Raw genomic sequence first — 17,595 nt, forward strand, 5'->3', positions numbered from 1 at the left:
GAAGAACTGACTTTGACAGCTTCTCAGGAGAAAAGGGTCATAACTAACTATAGCAGACAGCTCCCTGAAGCAGTGCTAGCTTTAGAGCTGTCCGAGGTGCTGATCGGACTCACTATCACGTTTATCGGCTCTTGCTCTCTATGGGACCCTGCGCGCATCACGAATTCAGATATATATATATGAAGACACGTACTATACTCCTAAAGAGCTAACAGTTCAGTAGAAGGGTAGGCAAGACGCCAATATCATGTATATGACAGAGTATCAGTATGTGATAAGGACTATGAGAAGATCATATAATTTACAGTCAAAAGAGGGCCTTAGAGACCTCTAAAATGAGGGGGTTGGCTAGTAGGAGGGATTTTAAATTATAAAAGAAAAAATAAGTAATTGAAAAAGAATTATAAGAAGCAGTGCCATTTAAGACATCTCATTTTGAGAAACAAGCCCACCTAATGCATTTATTAATATAGTAGGTTTTTGGGGGTTTTTTTGCTATAAACATGTATGCATGTTATTTTTCTGTTAAAGATTGGTTTGTATCCTAACAAAACATCATTATTAAAAAAAAGATAAAACAAAGGTTTTGGACTAGATACTCTTTCTAGCTTTAAATCTATGATCCTATGATCTAGTCTAGCCCCCTAATTTTACATGAGGGGAAACTGAGGCCCAGAGAGGTGAAGTTACATGTTCACTGTTACACAAACAACAAATACATAGAAGATCTGGGATTTGACACCAGGTCCAAATCAGAGTGCTGGTTCAGAGGTGAGAGAGAGTCCTTTCAGTTGGTGGGAAAAGGAGGTTAAGAACTAAGATGACTTCATATAGTGTGTGGCAATTTGAGCTGGACCTTAAGGCATGTATGAGAATTAGGTGGGACAGGGCCATGCCTGGTGGGGAGAGCATTCTAGGTATGGGGAACTTTGTGAACAAAGGGAGGGAAACCGGAAAGCCCAGAATGTGGTCAGTGAGTCATACATTATGATATAAGTTCCTTGAGAGAGGGGATTGTCTCATTTTTATTTCTATCTCTAGTGTTTAGTACAGTTCCTGGCACCTAGTAAGGACTTAATAAATAATTATTAGTCGGCTTAATAGCTAAAATTTGCCAGGTGACCCTTGGCAAATAACTTAACTTCTTCAAGCCTCTCTGTTTCCTCTGGGGATGATAAGTACTGACCATAAAGTTTCAGGGAAGCTCAAATGAGATAATATGTGTAAATCTGAATTTAAGTTCAAACTGTTACTGTTATTATTATTATTATTATTGTTATTATGCCAGGGAGGAGGACGAGACTCCTTTAGCTGGCTGATCTACACCTGACTTGTGATTTCAAAGCAGAATCATAGAATGTTAGAACTGAAAAGGACCTTAGTGATAGACCCTCAATTTCCAGAGAGATGTTAAGAGCATTTGAATCAGAAAACTTGGTTTGGAGGTTCAAATCTGACACATGCTAGTTACTGACCCTGGCCAAGACATAGAAGAGAGACTCTCAGTACTAGAAAGAACCTCAGTGGCTTCTAGTCCAATGCATTTCTAAACAGGAATCCTCTCTACAGCATCTGTGACAAGTGATGCTTCCACTTCAGTGATGGGAAACTCAGTCTTGATTCATAACCTCCCCAGGCAGCTTATTCTACTTCAGGACTGCTTACACACAGAGGTATGCTAGAGTCAGATCTAACTGGATTTCTAGTCCTATTGTTAAATATTCTGAACAAATATTTATTGATATTTCAGAAAATGGCAATCTCTACAAGTCAGGGCTTAATTGGCTTTTTACTATTGTCTAGACTTAAGAAAGTGTTGTTAATGCAGCTTAAACATAAAAGGGGCAGCTAGATGGAGCAGTGGATAGAGCACTGGACCTTGGAGTCAGGAAAACCCAAGTTTAAATCTGTCCTCAGACATTCACCAGCAGTGTGACCCTGAGCAAGTCACTTAACCCCAGTTGCCTAAAAAAAAGTATGCATGTATACTTTTTCCTCCTCCTGGAAAGTCTGGTTGTTAAACTTTTACCAGCATGCCCAGGTATTGCTCTATAAATACTGCTTGAACTCAGCAAAAAGTAGAAAACTTGGTGAAGAAAGAAGAAAGAAAATGAAGTCATCACCAAATTGGAGGTCTGGTGACTGTAGGTTAACAAAAACAGCGAGGGCAGCAATAACTGGCATTTATATTGTGCTTTAAAGTTTGCAAAGTACTTAATATCCATGATCTAATTTGAGCATCACAGAACCTCTGCTTAAACCTCTCTGAAGCTGAACTTTCTCCCTTTGTAAAATGGAAATAATTCTTACACTCCCTGCCTCCTAGTCATTGTGAGGAAAGTGCACCACTCCTTCCCTGTCCAGACTTCTCAATGAATCATGGCAACTGAATGCTTGGATCCCTTTCCCCTTGTCCTCTTGTTGACCCCAACCTTGACTCTTTGCTCCTCATCACATTGGAAGAGAACCACACAACCTTGCTGGTTGGTTCCACTACAGATTATGGGACATAATCTTAACAGGGCCTTCTCTGTGAGCAAGGCAGTCCTAGGAAGAGATAGAAGATGGCCTCCAATCCAGGTCTTCTCCTCATTTCATCATGCTGTCTTTCCCCAGGAGCAGAGTGGGACCACAGTCAGGCTGTATAAGTAAGCTATTGACCCCAAGCCTCTTAAATTGCTTCTGCCTGGGAAGAGGCTATGTTCCTGAGCCCCAGGATAGAGGTTATGAAGGAGAGATCATGCCACTTAGCCATTCCTCTTGTATGCCTACCCTCTACTGTGCTGGGACCCCTGCCTATGTTGAATTACTGAAGAGTGGTAAGTCACTGGGTTCCTTCTTTTAAGAGGTGATTGCATTTTCAGTCTTTTCTTTCATAGGAGACTGAAGTCCTTAGTTTTGGCACAGCAGGTTAGTAGTAGGTATGTTTTTCTTCATTGGGGTTTTCCTTGTTCCCTTGAAATCATGCTAAGCAGGAAGCTTATGAGGCCTTCTGTGAAACAGGTGTTTGCTTCTAAGGCCTCATTCAAAGATAAGACCAGCTGAATGGGCCTGTAGAATATACCAGATAAGAGCTGGGAGGGATCTTAGAACACAGAATGCCAGAACTGGAAGGGCTTTTGCCCTATAGAATGTGAAAACCAGAAGGAAACTTAGAACATAGAATGCCAGGGCTGGGAAGGACCTTAGAAGAGAGATCATCAGTTCTGGAAGGGATCTTGCAACATAGTATAGGATGTTTGAGCTTGAAGGGACCTTAGAACATAGACATTATATAGATAGACAGACAGAACTTTTCTTAAGCACTTACTATATGCCAGGCATTGTGCAAAATGTTGGAAATACAAACACAAGCAAAAAAGAAAGATAGTCCCTGCCTTCAGAGAGCTTACATGCTAATAAGGAATATAAAGGTAAGATAGAAAGGGCATGGAACAGGCTAGAAAGTGATTTGGAGGACTGTGCCCTGAGCAAGGAGAGAAGGCACAATGAGGAATGAGTTGAAAACATAGAATGGTGGAATTGGGAGGCCCCTTAGGGAGAACATCTAGTCTGAACTCTGCTTTTACAGAGGACAAAACTGAGGCTCCAAGGGTAGCTTGCTAAGATCATGCACCAGTTTCTTAGCAGAGACAGGTTTAGGACTCAGGAGTCCTGACTCGCAATTCAGCACACTTTTGACATCAAACTTCCTCTCAACCCACGTCCAATGATCATGCTGACCCAAGAAACCTGAAAAAAAAATGGCCAGGAACAGTACCTATTGGCTCCAGGCACTGGCTGGGTTACCAATTGGGAAAATTGGATAGTCTGAGGCAGCTGTGTTGAGCAGTCAAGGACTGATTATTTCTCCCTCATCCTGTGCAGCAACTGAGCACATGTCACCAGCAGCAGTGTTAGCCTGGGATTGGGCATCTGACAGCCGCTAGGCCACCTGTTGGTATCCACAGGGACTCTGGTGAAGACATCAGTTTCCAAAGCCACCTTTGAAGGCCCCCACCTGTGGCTGTCTCAGGGCTGTACACTGTAGCCAAGGCTCAGGATCTAGCCTTCCAATCCTGCTGTTATCACTGAGGAAGAAGGAAAGTTTATTTCAGTTTCACCTGGATCATTCAGGTACATGGCTGGAATTACTCAGACCATGATGATAACAACAGGAAATGGAATAATAAAAATGATTCGCATTCCTATAGCACTTTAATTGAAACTACTTCATATTTACTTTGTATATATATATATGTAGTGTATATTTACTTATCTGTGTGTGAATTGTATTCTAATAAAATATAGTCCCTGAAGGCAAGGACTATTTCATTTATGTGTTTTTATTCATTCATTCCTATATTCATTTGGTATTTGTTAAGTACTTGCAACAAGCAAGCCATTATACTGAGCATCTGAGATGCAAAAATAAACCTCAAACACTGTGCTTAGCAAGAACAGGTGCTTATTAAAGGCGTAGTGGATTGAATCAAGGTTTTTGAAAATACTGTCTCCACCTCCCCCCCATCAACTCTGTGAGGTACACAGGGTAAGTATTGTTAGTCTAGTTTTATGGAAGAAACTGACTGCGAGAGGTAAAATGACTTGCCCAAAGCCATACAGACAAGCAACAGAGTCTGCCTACAAAACTGAGTCTCTGTCTCTATGCACCGCACTCTTTAGAATAATACCCATTTCTCCATTGCTTTAAGGCTTCCAAAATGCTATCCTCACAACCACGCTGTGAAGTAGGCAATGCTGTATTTTGTCCTGATTTTACAGAGAGGAAACTGAGGCTCAGAGAGAAGGGTTTTTTTCCCCCAGATCTCACAGCTAGCCAAGGTGGAATTCAAACCCAGGTCTTTTCTGCCTTAATTTGTATCCCCAGTGCTTAGCACGATACCTAACACCTGCTTCCAAATCTAGCCCCCTTTCTCCTACTTGCAGCTCTAGAGATATTTCCTGAGGTATGCAAAAGTATGTCTTTCTTGGGGTGGGGGCAGGGTCTATGATTTCTTATGTTTAAGGAACTCCAGGTGTGGGAACTCCTTCTCCTGATGTAGATCAGTCTTTATAATTTGTGGTTTTCTCAGGGTTTCTCCACCTTTTGTCCGTCCTGGACTTCTTTGGCAGTCTGGTGAAACCTATGGACCCCTCATCAGAGTAATACTTATTTTTAAAAATTCATAATTGAAGGAAATGAAAAATTACAGTTAGAGTTTAGTGAAAGTGAAGGTGTAGTTTTCCTCCTTTAGGATTCCCTGAAATCTAACCCCCCAGGCTAAGCAACCCTAAATGTTTGGTCCCTGGTCACTGAGTGAATAAGGGTTAGAAGTGGGATTTGAATTCAAATCTTCCTGAATCCAAGGAAGGTCATCTAGCCACTTAGTGTACATCTTACTATCTTCATTTCATGGAGGAGAAAAGTGAGGTCCAGAGAAAGTGGATAGTTCGGTCACATAACTAGTCTGGGGCCACAACAGGATTTGGTTCCAGCCCTTCTGGTTCTAAATACAAGGTCTTTTTTTCTTCCCTGGTGAAGGGTAACCACTGAACAAGCATCCAGGTAGGGGAGAAGGCCATAATAATTGCTTAAAAAGTTAAAATGAGAAACGAGAAACACTCCCGTAGTTTAAAGACCAGGCTAATTATCTTTCCCTTCTTCAGGGCGCCACCTGGTGGTAGAAATTTTCATAGCTCTGAGTTCCTTTCTCCGGATTTTCTAGATCGCTCATTCATTGCCCAACGTCCCTTCACCAAATAGGTATGAAGCACCAGCTGTGTGCAGGACCCCCTGTTTCGGGCCGAGAGAGAGAAAGTTCAGGTGATAGGATCTAGTCCATATCTTCCTGGAGCCCGTGGACTACAAGGTGATAACTCCCACACAAAAAACTATTAATACACAATATTACATGATAAGTACACCAGAAAGGTCCAACACAAGGGCTGTGTGTAATATGTAAGCGGAAAGGTCATTAGTGACAGGGCAATCATGGGAGGCTTCCCTAAGGAGGCCGAGAGAAGGGAAGTGACTTACCCAAGGCTGCACAACCAGTATAAGGCAGAGTTGGGAACAATAACGCGACATTTATTGAGTACTTTAAGATTTGCAAACATTGTTTTATCTGATCCTATGAATAACTCTGTAGGATAGGTGCTACAGGCATTATTATTTGCCTTTTAAAGATAAGGAAACTGAGACTGGAACATGATGAAGGAACATAACCATGTTCATACATCTAGTAAAGGGGGCAGAGGTGGGATTTAAAGCCAGATCTCTAGAATCCAGAATCTCCGAGTTAAAAGGAATCTCAGACATCATTGAATCCAACTTGTACTTGAACAAGAATCCCCTCTGCAACATACCCAAGTGGTCATCTACCTTTCCACTGAAGACTTTAGTGAAAGAGACCCCACAGCCTCTCCAGGCAGCCCATTCCACTTTTGGAGAATTCTAATTCTTAGCAAGTTTTTCCTGACTTTTGGTCTACATTTACCCACCCCAATGTGCAGCTTCTACCCACTGTTCCTCTGGGACCAAAAGGAAAAAAAAAGCCAATTTGTCTTCCCCAAGACACCTCTTCAAATACTTGAAAATAGTTTTCATGTCTCCCATTAAATTTCCTCTTCTCCAGGCTAAACATTCCTAGTTCCATCAATGATCCTCATGGCAGGATCTCAAAGCTCTTCACCATCTTGGTGTCTTCCTCTGTCTCCAGATTGTCAATGTACTTCCTAAAAAGTGACTCACGGAGCTTAACCCAATGCTCAGTGTGGTCTGAGGAGGGCAGGAGGGAAAGTAGAGGGTCATCACCTCCTTATTTATAGATTCTATGGCTCTCTTCATGCAATCCAAGCCCCCTTTACCCTTTTTTGGCCAACACATCCCATTTTTGAATCAAATTCTTACTAAAACACCCAGCCCTTTTTCAGACAAACTGCTATCCAAACATGCTTCCCTTGATTTGTTCTGGTGAAGTCAGTTTCTTGAACTCAAGTATAAGTCTTTATTTCTATTAAATTTCATCTTATTAGATTGAGCCCAGTGTTCTAACCTGTCAAGATCTTTTTGGATCCTGACTCTACCAACTGGCTATCAATCCTTCCTAGTTTCGTGTCATTTGCAAGTTGGATTTGCATGCCCTCTATTCCTTTAATCAAGGTATTGATAAAAAAAAAAAATGTTAAACATCACAGAACCAAACATAGATCCCTGAGGCGCTCCATTAGAGACTTCCTGCCAAGTTGACATCAAACTATTAATAACTACTCTTTGAATCTAGTTCCAAATACATCTAGATGTGCTCTAATCTAGCCCATATATGTCCATCTTTTCCAGAAAAAATATCATGAGATTATCAAATGATCTGCTAGAAATCTGGGTAAGGTATATCCACAGCATTCCCCTCATCTATTTAGTACCCTGTCAAAAAAAAATGGATAGTCTGATAGGACCAGTTCTTGATGAAACCAAGCTGTCTCTTTGGGATCCCTTCTTCCTTTTAAAAATACTAACCTCTTTTTGAAAAATGATCCAGCTCACTGGCTTCTAGCTTGCAGATTTCATCCTTTCCCCTTTTTGGAAAATCAGGGCATTTACCCTTCTCCAACCCTGCAATACCTCCTTCATTCTCTGTTATCTTTCAGTTATCACTGGTAATAGTAAGAGTTGAACAATTCTCCCTTCTCTTCATCATATCCACACCAACCAGCATTTCCATCCCTTCTTTGATACTTCCCTTTATTCATAAAATCACAGATTTAGAAATGGCAGTGATTTTAGAGGTCAAAGACCCCAAACCCTTCATTTTACAGACCCAGAAAGGTCATGACTTGGCCAAGGTCACAGTGCTAGTAAGTATCTGAGGAGGAATTTCAATTGAGGTCTTCCTGAATAGTAAGACTCCACGTCCTACAATTTTTCCATTATGCCATACTCCTATATTCCCAATTTTAAAAAAAAGTCTTATTTTCCTTAGTATTCTTCACCGGCCTCACTCATTCTGAGGTTTTAGTACTCATAATGATGACAGTAGTGATGATGATAATAATAACTCACATTTATATAGTGTTTTAAAGTTTGCAAAGGACTTTAAAATAGGATCTCATTTTAAACTCACAGCAACTCTGAGAAGCAGGTATTATTATCCCATTTTACAGTTGAGGAAATTGAAGCAGATAAAGGTTAAGTGAAAATATTATAGGGCCATGCTACACTTTTTTTATTCATCCCTCATTGGTTTCTACCTTCTGTATATGTCTTTTAAAAATCTAAATTGGTCAGAGAGTTCCTTATGCATTTGCATTGGTCTCTTTTGACTCATCATAAGAATTATTTCTCTTTGGCTCTTCAGAATTCATTCTTGAGGGTTTCCTCTCCTTCCCGGAGTGACTTCTCCAGTAGAATTTTAGACTATGGGTTTCAACCTACCATTTTTCTAAGATCTTTGAAATGTACCTTCCCCAAATCTCAAAGGCACATCAGATTCTGTTTGGTTTTCCTTTTTTTGTTACAAATTCTAATATAGGGCCATTCAGCTCTACTCAAGATCTCATATTTAACAAATCAGATTCAGAATGGAAAAGAAAGAAACAAACATTTATTAATGCTACTATATTTAATTTACCTAATTTATTAATGCCTACTATATGCTGGGCATATTTACAAACATCTCATTTGATCCTTACAACAATGTTGAGAGGTAGGTGTGGTTATTATCCCTATTTTACAGCTGAGAAAAGTCAACTTGCCCAGGGTCACACAGATAGCGTCTGAGGCCACATTTGAACACAGTTCCTCTCGACTCCAGGACCAGGGCATTTAGTTATTGCACCCCCTAGTGGCCTCTAGGTAGCATAGAGGTTGCCTTCAATTGTTCCTTTGCCCATGGATAAATGAAATTAATTTTCTGGTCTGCTTTGGGCCCAAAGAGATCACCAGAAGATGTCTATACCACTGAAGTCCTCTATCACCACTGTATCATGCCTCTCTGCCTTGTGCCTAGTATAGTTCTTGTCAAATAGCAATCCTTAATAAATCTTTGATGAATGGATTCATGTCATAATTGGGAATTGTTACTGTTCCTATATTCTGATAAGCATACTATTGCTTTTTTTTTTTTTTTACCTCAAATAGCCTTTATTCAACTACTTTCCACAATGCTTCCCCTCCCTCCCACCATGTTCCTGTTCCTGGATTGCTTCACACGAATGTGTCTTCTAAACAGAAAATACTACCCTGCCCCCTCCACTTATCTGCACCATAGGGTCTTAGAGCTAGAATGACCTCAGAGGCCAACTAACCCAACCCTCTGGTTTTACAGATGAGAAAACATTTTAGGAATGAGGTCCAGGAGGTGAGGGTCACACAGGTAGCAAACCTCAGAAATAAGGTTTGAACCCAGGTCCTCGACTCTACAGCCTGGACTCTTTTCACTGTACTATGCTAATCTATTCCTTTTGAATAAGGTATGGCCACCCAGAGGAATATTCTAATCATGGAGTTCATCGGATCAAGGATCATAGAGCTGAAAGGTCATGACCTAGTCCAATGCCCTCATTTTACAGCTGAGAAGACTGAGGCCCTGGTTAAATGACTACTTAAGGTCACACAGGTAGTAAGTAGCACAGTCAGGATTTGAATTCAGGTCCTCTGACTCCAAATTCAACCCTCATCCCACCAAGTTTCAGTAATTCTTTAAGTTACAGGCTCTTGATTGTTGTCTAAACTTTGAACTGCATCAGATGTCTGAGAACATGGGTGGCATTATTAGTTTCTTTCTTGTATTTTCTCTCCTGTGCTTTTCTGCATGTTTCTGCTGCTATTTTTCTTCTAGTAGGCTGTTTTCTCCTTTCCCCTTCCTTTTCAGTTTAAAACCCTTTTGATTAGTTTTTTTGATAATTTAATTAATTTATTTTGATTTATCAACAATCACTTCAATAAGCTTTTGAGTTTTAAATTTTTCTCCCCCTCCTTCCCCACCTTCCTTCCTAAGACGGCTAGCAATCTGATATAGGCTATACATATACATTCCTATTAAACATATTTTCACATTAGTGATGTTGTAAGTAAGAATTAGAACCAATAGGAGGAACTACCAGAAAGAAGAAACAAAACACAACAGAAGAAAAAAAAATAGCAAATAGTATGCTTCGATCTGCATTCAAACTCCATAGTTCTTTCTTTGGATGTGGATCCTTTTGATTAGATTTGCATAACTCTAGGCAAATATATTTTTACCAGCCCTGAGCCTGGAGCCTAACTTCCTTGTGTTTTAAACCATAACACCAAAATCTAAATCCTGCTCTCAGATATCATCTCCTGAATCAGCTGTTCCCTTCCCAAATCTGCCTTTCTTTTATAAAGCCCATCTTTTACAAAGTCTGTGATCAGCAGCAGTAAAACAAACAAACAAACAAACAAAAGACAAAAAAAAACAAAAAAAACAGCTCCACCTTTGCCCATAAGGTCTTCAGTTTCTTGCCTTAAACTTCATAATGTTTGGCAATGCTTCCTAGGTTCCAGTGTCATTTGTACCCATGTGAATCATCAAAAACAGATCATAGTCATTAGATTGGGGCATGATGGAGGAGAGGTCAATCTGCTGGAAAATACAGGAGGGGATGGGATCAAGGTCTATGTAGAGTGGTTGCCCTTGGCAAGGAGAGGGGTCACCTCTTAACCAAAGATTGGAATGAAGGAACTAGTGGAAAATGTCAAAGAGATGTGAGATGAGAAGAAAGGAAGAAGAGGGAACTCATGATGGATGACCTCAATTTTTTTTCACCTCAATTTTTTTAGTGGAATATGAAACAAGGGCCTCAAATGAGAAAGGAGGGGAAGGGAGTGTTATGGGAGGACTGAAGACAGAAAAGAAGGTTTAGAATAATCACGGTGGAACATAAGATGGATAGAGAATCAATTAGGGAGGAAGAAAAAGATTGTCTTATTGGAGTAAATTTTGAGATTAACCAGTATGTATTGTGCTATAAGAAATTAGAAAGGTGATCAGAAAAACCTGGGAAGACTTATATGAATTGATGCAGAGTAAAATGAGGAGAACCAGGAGAACAATGTATACAGTAACAACATTGTAATGATAATCAATGGTGAAACACTTAGTAACTCTTGATCAATACAATGAACCCCAACAATTTCAAAAGACTCAGGATGAAAAATGCTGTATACCTCCAGACAGAGAGCTGTTGGACTCTGAATACAGACTGAAGCATATGTTTTTTTTCTCTTTCTTTACTTCTCTTGCTTTTATTTTTTCTTGACATGGCCTAATATGGAAATATGTTTTTCATGACTTCATATGCCTTCTCAATAGGTGGGGGAGAGATGGAGGAAGGGTGGGAGAGAATTTGGAATTGAAAATTAAGAGATTAACCAGCATAAATTAGTATTGCACACAGTCAGTTTCTTGACTTCCTCCTGCCCTGTTCAGCAAGAAGGAGGCAGGTGGTGGGAGTAATCAAGAGTTGGGACTGACTCATGGTCTTCTCTACTTTAATTCCTTCCCTTACTAGGGGACTTTGATTTAACCCAGCTTCCCAATTCCTCATTCTATTCAGTTCCCATGACATATTCCTCCAAACTACTTCATCTACCCTCAAGGATGGCCAGACATCACCCACAATGGTTCCACTTCCATGTTCAAACTACAAAATTGCTTTATCTGATTTACTCTTTTATCACAAGATTTTTATGTCTTGGGAGTCTCATCAACAACTTCCTGATTCATGCCCCAAGATGACAGCAGATTTCTTGCTCTTAATGTCAAGTTGACAAATAGCTGCCTCAGATCCCCCCAGCAGGGAGTCCGTCACCAACCACCACTACATCTTCCTCTGTCCCTTAATAGAATATCTCTTTATAGAATGTAAGCTTCCTGAGGGCAATGACTACCTCACCTTTTTTTTTTTTTGTATCCTTATTGCCTAGCATAGTGCCTAGCACATCACAGGTGCTTAATCAATGCTTGTTGATTCATTAATTGATTGGTTTGGACTCAGAAGACAATGATACTAAATCTCCAACTGAAGAACAAATCTTCATCCCAGATGCCCCCTCCTGTCCCACTGAAGATCTGTCTTCCTTCCACTGTGCCCTCTGGAATTCCTGTTCCACAATTAATAAACTGCCATCATTTTTAACCTGATCCTCTCCAAGTCCTTCCATCTTCTGGCACTCACTGAGACCTGGCTCCCTTTGGACTGCATTACATAACGTTGAACATCCTTTTCAGCACTTGTTGTACTTTCTCTCATCTCCCCTGACTCACTGGTCCCCAAGGGGGAGTCAGAATACTTCTTGCTGAAGTATCGTAGAATACTTCAAGAGCAACATTGCTACTTCCAGATTCTCATTCTACTACCATCACACAGTAATTTCTCCTCCGTTGAGGTTCACACTATCCAAATTTATCACCCAATCCAGACCCTGTGGCTGTTATCTATTGGGGGGAGAGAAGGGAACAAACATTTATTAAGCACCTACTATGTCTCAGGCATTATGCTAAGCATTTATGGATACCCCATGAGATCTTCACAGCGACCTTGGAAGATAGGTACTATTATTACCCCCATTTCACAATTAAGGAAACTGAGGCAGGCAGAGGTTAAGTGACTTGCCCAGGATCACCCAGCTAGGCTGAATTTGGACTTAAATCTTCCTGATTCCAGGCACAGTGCCCTATCCACTGGGCCACCAAGTTGCCTCTCATGAGGCCCAGAACATCTTTCCTCCTTTCTCAATGAGTTTAATGCCTAACTCACAGTCTTGATTCCTGCATTCATACGAGGGAAACTGTAAAATACCTATTGATGTTTCTTCAAGTAGCCTAATTTCTAAGTTCTTCAATCTATTCATACTCCTCAGCAGCACACAGGGATGGTTGTACTCCTGATCTTTCCATCACCTACAAGTATCCCATTCCAAGTTTAAGAACCCCAAATTTCTTTATTTGTTTATACTCTTTGATCATTCCATAGTTCCCCTGTGCCTTACTATCCCTAACCATGCTCTTTCTCCATACCATGACTTCCAATCTCCCTATGCCTCAGTAACTCCCCTAGCCCTCACCCATGCTCTGGCTATACTCTCCTCTCTTCCTAATCTTGACCCTTTGGTGAACTGGCTAACCAAGCCTTGTCAAGTCCCAAACCTGTATTACCTCCACCAAAAGCCTCCTTCATTCCTACTTATGTCCTTCTGAACACAGCAAGAGGAAGTAAGGAAGTCATGATGACCGGGTCCTATACAAAGATATGCTAGCCAACTTCAACCAGGCCCTTTGACTTCATACTAACAGACTGTCTAGGACACTCTCCACAGTGGCTGTTCCAAGTCTCTTCTTTCTCCAACCATCCCATAGCACTCCCTTCCCTTATGTTCTCACCTTGTCTCATACTTACCTTAAAATAAAAAAGTTTATTCACTGTGAGTTCCCTCTTCTCTCTTTCTCCTCATTTCATATGCCTCTGATGTCTTCCATTATTTCCTCCTTCATCACAGTCTTTGATGAAGGAGTGACTTTTCTCCTTGCCAAGGTCAATCACTCTACATGTAGCCTGGGTTCCATCTCCCATCTTATCCAGCAGACTGCCCCCATTATCATCCTCTCTCTCTGTCTCTGTCTGTCTCTATCTCTCTCTGTGTCTCTCTGTCATCTCCCTCTGTCTCTGTCTCTGTCTCTCCCCCCTCTCTCTTTCTCTGTGTCTCTATCTCTCTCTGTGTCTCTGTCTGTCTCTGTCTCTGTCTAATTCTGTGTGTGTGTCTCTGACTCTGTGTCTCTTTCTTTCTCTCTCTGTCTCTGTCTCTCTCTGTCTCTCTTTCTCTTTCCCTCCTGGCTCTCTCCTTGCTGCCTACAAACATGATCATCTAGGCTGCATCCTTTAAAAAAAGCCTCCTTTGATCCTACCATCCTCTGCAGTTATCATCCTACATCCCTCCTCCCCTTCTCAGCTAAACTCATTGAAAAAGCCACCTGTCCCTCAGAGCTTCCACTTTGTTCTTCGATGCAGCTTCCGACACCATCATTCAGTTGAAACTACTCTGGCTGGCAATTGCTTCTTCATTGCCAAATCTAATGGCCTTTTCTCAATTCTCCTTCTTGACTTCTCTGAGGATTTGATCCTATCAACCCAGCTCAGATCTGACCATGTCACCCTCTTCTTAATCAATAAGCCTCAGTTATTCCCTCTTATCGATAGGATAAAATATAAACTCCTGTGCTTAGCATTTAAAACTTCACACCCTTGCTCTTCTTGCTTTTCCAGGCTTCTTATACTTTACTCCCCTCCATGCAATCTGTGATTCAGGTATACTATCCCATCTCTTATCTCTGTGCCTTTGCACTGGCTGTTCTCCATGCCTGGAATGCCCTCCCTCCTCACCTTCACCTTTTAGAATCTGTGGCTTCCATCAAGACTCATTTAAAACCCCACCTTCTGCAAGAGGCTTTCCCTAGTCACTCCATCTGCTAGTTCTTTTACCATTACCTTGTATCTACTCTGTATATAACTTGGGTGTATTAATTTATGTATGTATATATCTATCTATCTATATCTATCTATCTATCTATCTATCTATCTATCTATCTATCTATCTATATATATATGTATTCTTCCCCATTAGAATGTAAGCTCCCCAAGGGCAAGGACTGCTTTAGGTTTTTGCTTTTTTTGCTTATTCCAATGACATGGTAAACATTTGATATGTGCTTGTTGATATTGATTATCCCCCAACAAATAAATCATCAATCCTCTGCTTGAATCCTTCCAATACATGGGAACTCACTACCTGTTGAAGCAGCATCCTATCTTTCTTGGATCAGGAAGGAGCCTAGGTCATTTAGTCCAACCTCCCCCTGCCTCACCCCCTTTGACAGATGGTAAATAGGAGGCCCAAATAAGGTTGTGACTTTCCCAAACATTATGTCAGAAGCAAGATAGTAATTGAACTGAAGTCTCTTGTCTCTAATTCTAGTGTTCTTTTCATTATCCCATGTTGCCCATCTGACACATTGAGTGCACAACCATGTGTATGAAGTATTCGGCCATCTGACTTATGTCTCACCTCCCCACCGCCAGCCCTTCATCATAAGCTCTTCGAGGGGAGGAATAGTATCTCCTGTAGCCTTTCCCGTGCTGAGCACAGGGCCTTGGTGCGGAAAGTATTGAAGAAATGCCCTCTTCTCCCAGATCCTGTTCTGCCTACTCTTCCTCTCCCCTCTTACTCCTTCCCCCTTTCTCTCCTCACCTTCTTTATCTCTATTACCTCTTTCCCTCTCTTCTTCATCTCTAAAATGAGGTTAGATTAGATAACCTCCCACATCCTCCCAGTTGATGTTCTGTGTTCTTAGATCTCTTCCAGCTGTCTTTCCATGTTCTAAGGTCCTTCCCAGCTGATATTTTCCAGTCTGAAGACCCTCCTAACTCTGCCATTAGATATTTTCAGATCCCTCTCAGCTCTGACAATTTCCATTCTGAGCGTCCTCCCAGCCTCTCACTATTTGAACCAAGGTCCCTTCCAGCTCCGAGCTTTTATGATTCTCATACTTAGAAGAAACACTAAGCCCCGTGCTTGAATCCACTCTGATTTTAGGAGTTCCAGGAGGCTTTCAAAGAGAGATCCTCCCCATAGAGGAACAGGAAGCATCTCAGCAAAGCGCTGGTTTTAAGAAATTTTAGAAGTTCCAGCAGGAAAAAAGCAGTCTGGGTGTCATTTGAAGCGATGGGGTAGAAGGTGGCAGAAGAGTAAGATGGATGGGAGACAAAAAGATGAAGCCCGTTCGTTGATCTCATAGTCAAATTCAGGAAATAAGCCAGATGAAACTCTTACAGCACCCACCGTTCCTCCCTCCATGCTGTCTTCTCTCCCTGGGGAACCCTGGTCTTGAAGAAAAGGCACAAAGTGAAGAAGCAGAAGACCTGGCTTCTCATCTTTGCTCTGCTACATTCTGGCTGTGTGATCCTTGCCAAATCCCTTCTCTCTATGCTGCCTCAGTTTCCTCCTCTGTAAAATGGAGAAGGGTAAGATTCTCTCTCTGGTACCTCCCAGCTGTAGATCCTATGATCTTCTGAGGTTGCTTTGCTGACCCCAGCCTGGCATGTTGCCTGGGTATAGATATGTCTTTCTACTGTTAGACTATCAGACTGGGAGCTGCCAGGTAGGGATAGGGGGAAGTGGGGGAGGGAGGCTGGGAAGGGTCTACTTCATCTTTTCAAACCCAGTACCTGGCACAGGGCCTTGAATATACAATAACAGGCTCTTAACGAATGGTAGCTGAATTGAATTTCCTCCCCAACCCCACCCCTCTCCTTCCTTTCCTTTGGCCTCTTTTGTTTCTCAATTTCTGTCTTCTACTCCTCCCACCCCCCACCCCATTCACTCATTCCTACCTTTTCAGGGAAAAGAACACGAGTCTGGGAGTCAGGTGTCCAGGGCTTTAGCCCCAGTTTTTGCCCTTTTCCCCTTCCCCTTTCCCTTTCTCTCTGGGCCTCAGTTTCTTTTTCTGTAAAATGAGGAATTACGCTGGAGGGCCTCTCAGGTCTGCCAGCTCTGACATTCCCTGCCTTTATTCCCTCCTCTGCTCTTTTCCCCCTCCTCGCTCATTGTCCCCAGGTCATCTCAGTTCCCTCCCTCTTTCTTTCCTCCCTCCCATTTCCCTTCTTCCTTTTCCTCTCCAAACAAGTCCCCCGGTAGGCAGCCGCTCTGACTGGGTCAGGGCTTCTCTCTCACATCGTCTTTGAGCCCAATGTGCGCGGGGCCTGGGGATCTCCTGAGCTTGGAGCCCCGGGGTTGGAGGACAGACCCAGGGACTGAAGAATCAGCGGCTCCTGATCTAGAAGAAAAAGAGCTCTGAGCCAGAGACCCCCCGGCCCCCCCGAGGCCCAAGACCCTGAGCTGGAGTGCCATAGGTCAGACTCGGAAAGCCCCCACCTCCAGGAGGGCTCACCAGAGCTCCCACCCCCAGCCGCAGGCCGCGCCCAGGCTCAGTCCGAGAGGACGCAGCAGGTGCCTCCCTAGCCCTCCAGGACCTCCCAGGGCGCACCCGACTCGCGGCTGGCTGACCGCCGGGCGCGTCCATCCGCCCGGCCGTCCTCCGGTTAGTCCGGCCCCAGCCGGGTCGCCGCTGAGCTGCGCGCAATGAGCGGCTCGTGTAGCAGCTACCTGAACGCCGCCAAGGAGCTGGTGAGCGGCTTCAGCTGCCCGGGACCGGGCGGCGAGGCGGCCGCTGTCTACTGCTGCGGCTTCCAGGACCACCGCTACTGCTGCAGCGACCCTCACAGCTTCTTCCCCTACGAGCACCGCTACATGTGGTGGCTCAGGTGAGGCCCAGCCGGCCGGCCGCGCTCTCCAGCCGCTGCCCTCCCTCCTTCCCTTCCCTCTTCCCTCTGCCCTCACTCGGCCTCACTTCTCTTCCCTCCTTTTTCCCTTCCTCCTTCCCTTTCCTCCCTCCCTCCACCTTTCTATTCCTACTATCCTCCTTCCCTCCTATCCTTCCCTCCATCCTTCTCTTTTTATTCCCTTTCCCTTCTTTCCTCACTCCTTCCCTGTTCCTTCTCTCCTTCCTTTCCCATCTTTCTTCCTTTGCTCCTTCCTTT

General features: G+C 42.8%; 1 protein-coding gene across 1 annotated transcript in view; it reads left to right on the top strand.

Moving 5' to 3' along the window:
- The first annotated feature begins 17,137 nt into the window (after window positions 1-17,137).
- The window catches only part of SHISAL2A (shisa like 2A), a 22,648-nt gene continuing 22,190 nt past the window's right edge, over window positions 17,138-17,595 (top strand). The window contains exon 1 of the mRNA XM_027837975.1: window positions 17,138-17,319. Coding sequence (XP_027693776.1) covers window positions 17,138-17,319 — 182 coding nt within the window. The remainder of the gene's footprint in view (window positions 17,320-17,595) is intronic.

Source organism: Vombatus ursinus, unplaced genomic scaffold (genome assembly GCF_900497805.2).
Source record: "Vombatus ursinus unplaced genomic scaffold, bare-nosed wombat genome assembly UNPS02014825.1, whole genome shotgun sequence".
NCBI classification, from domain to species: domain Eukaryota; kingdom Metazoa; phylum Chordata; class Mammalia; order Diprotodontia; family Vombatidae; genus Vombatus; species Vombatus ursinus.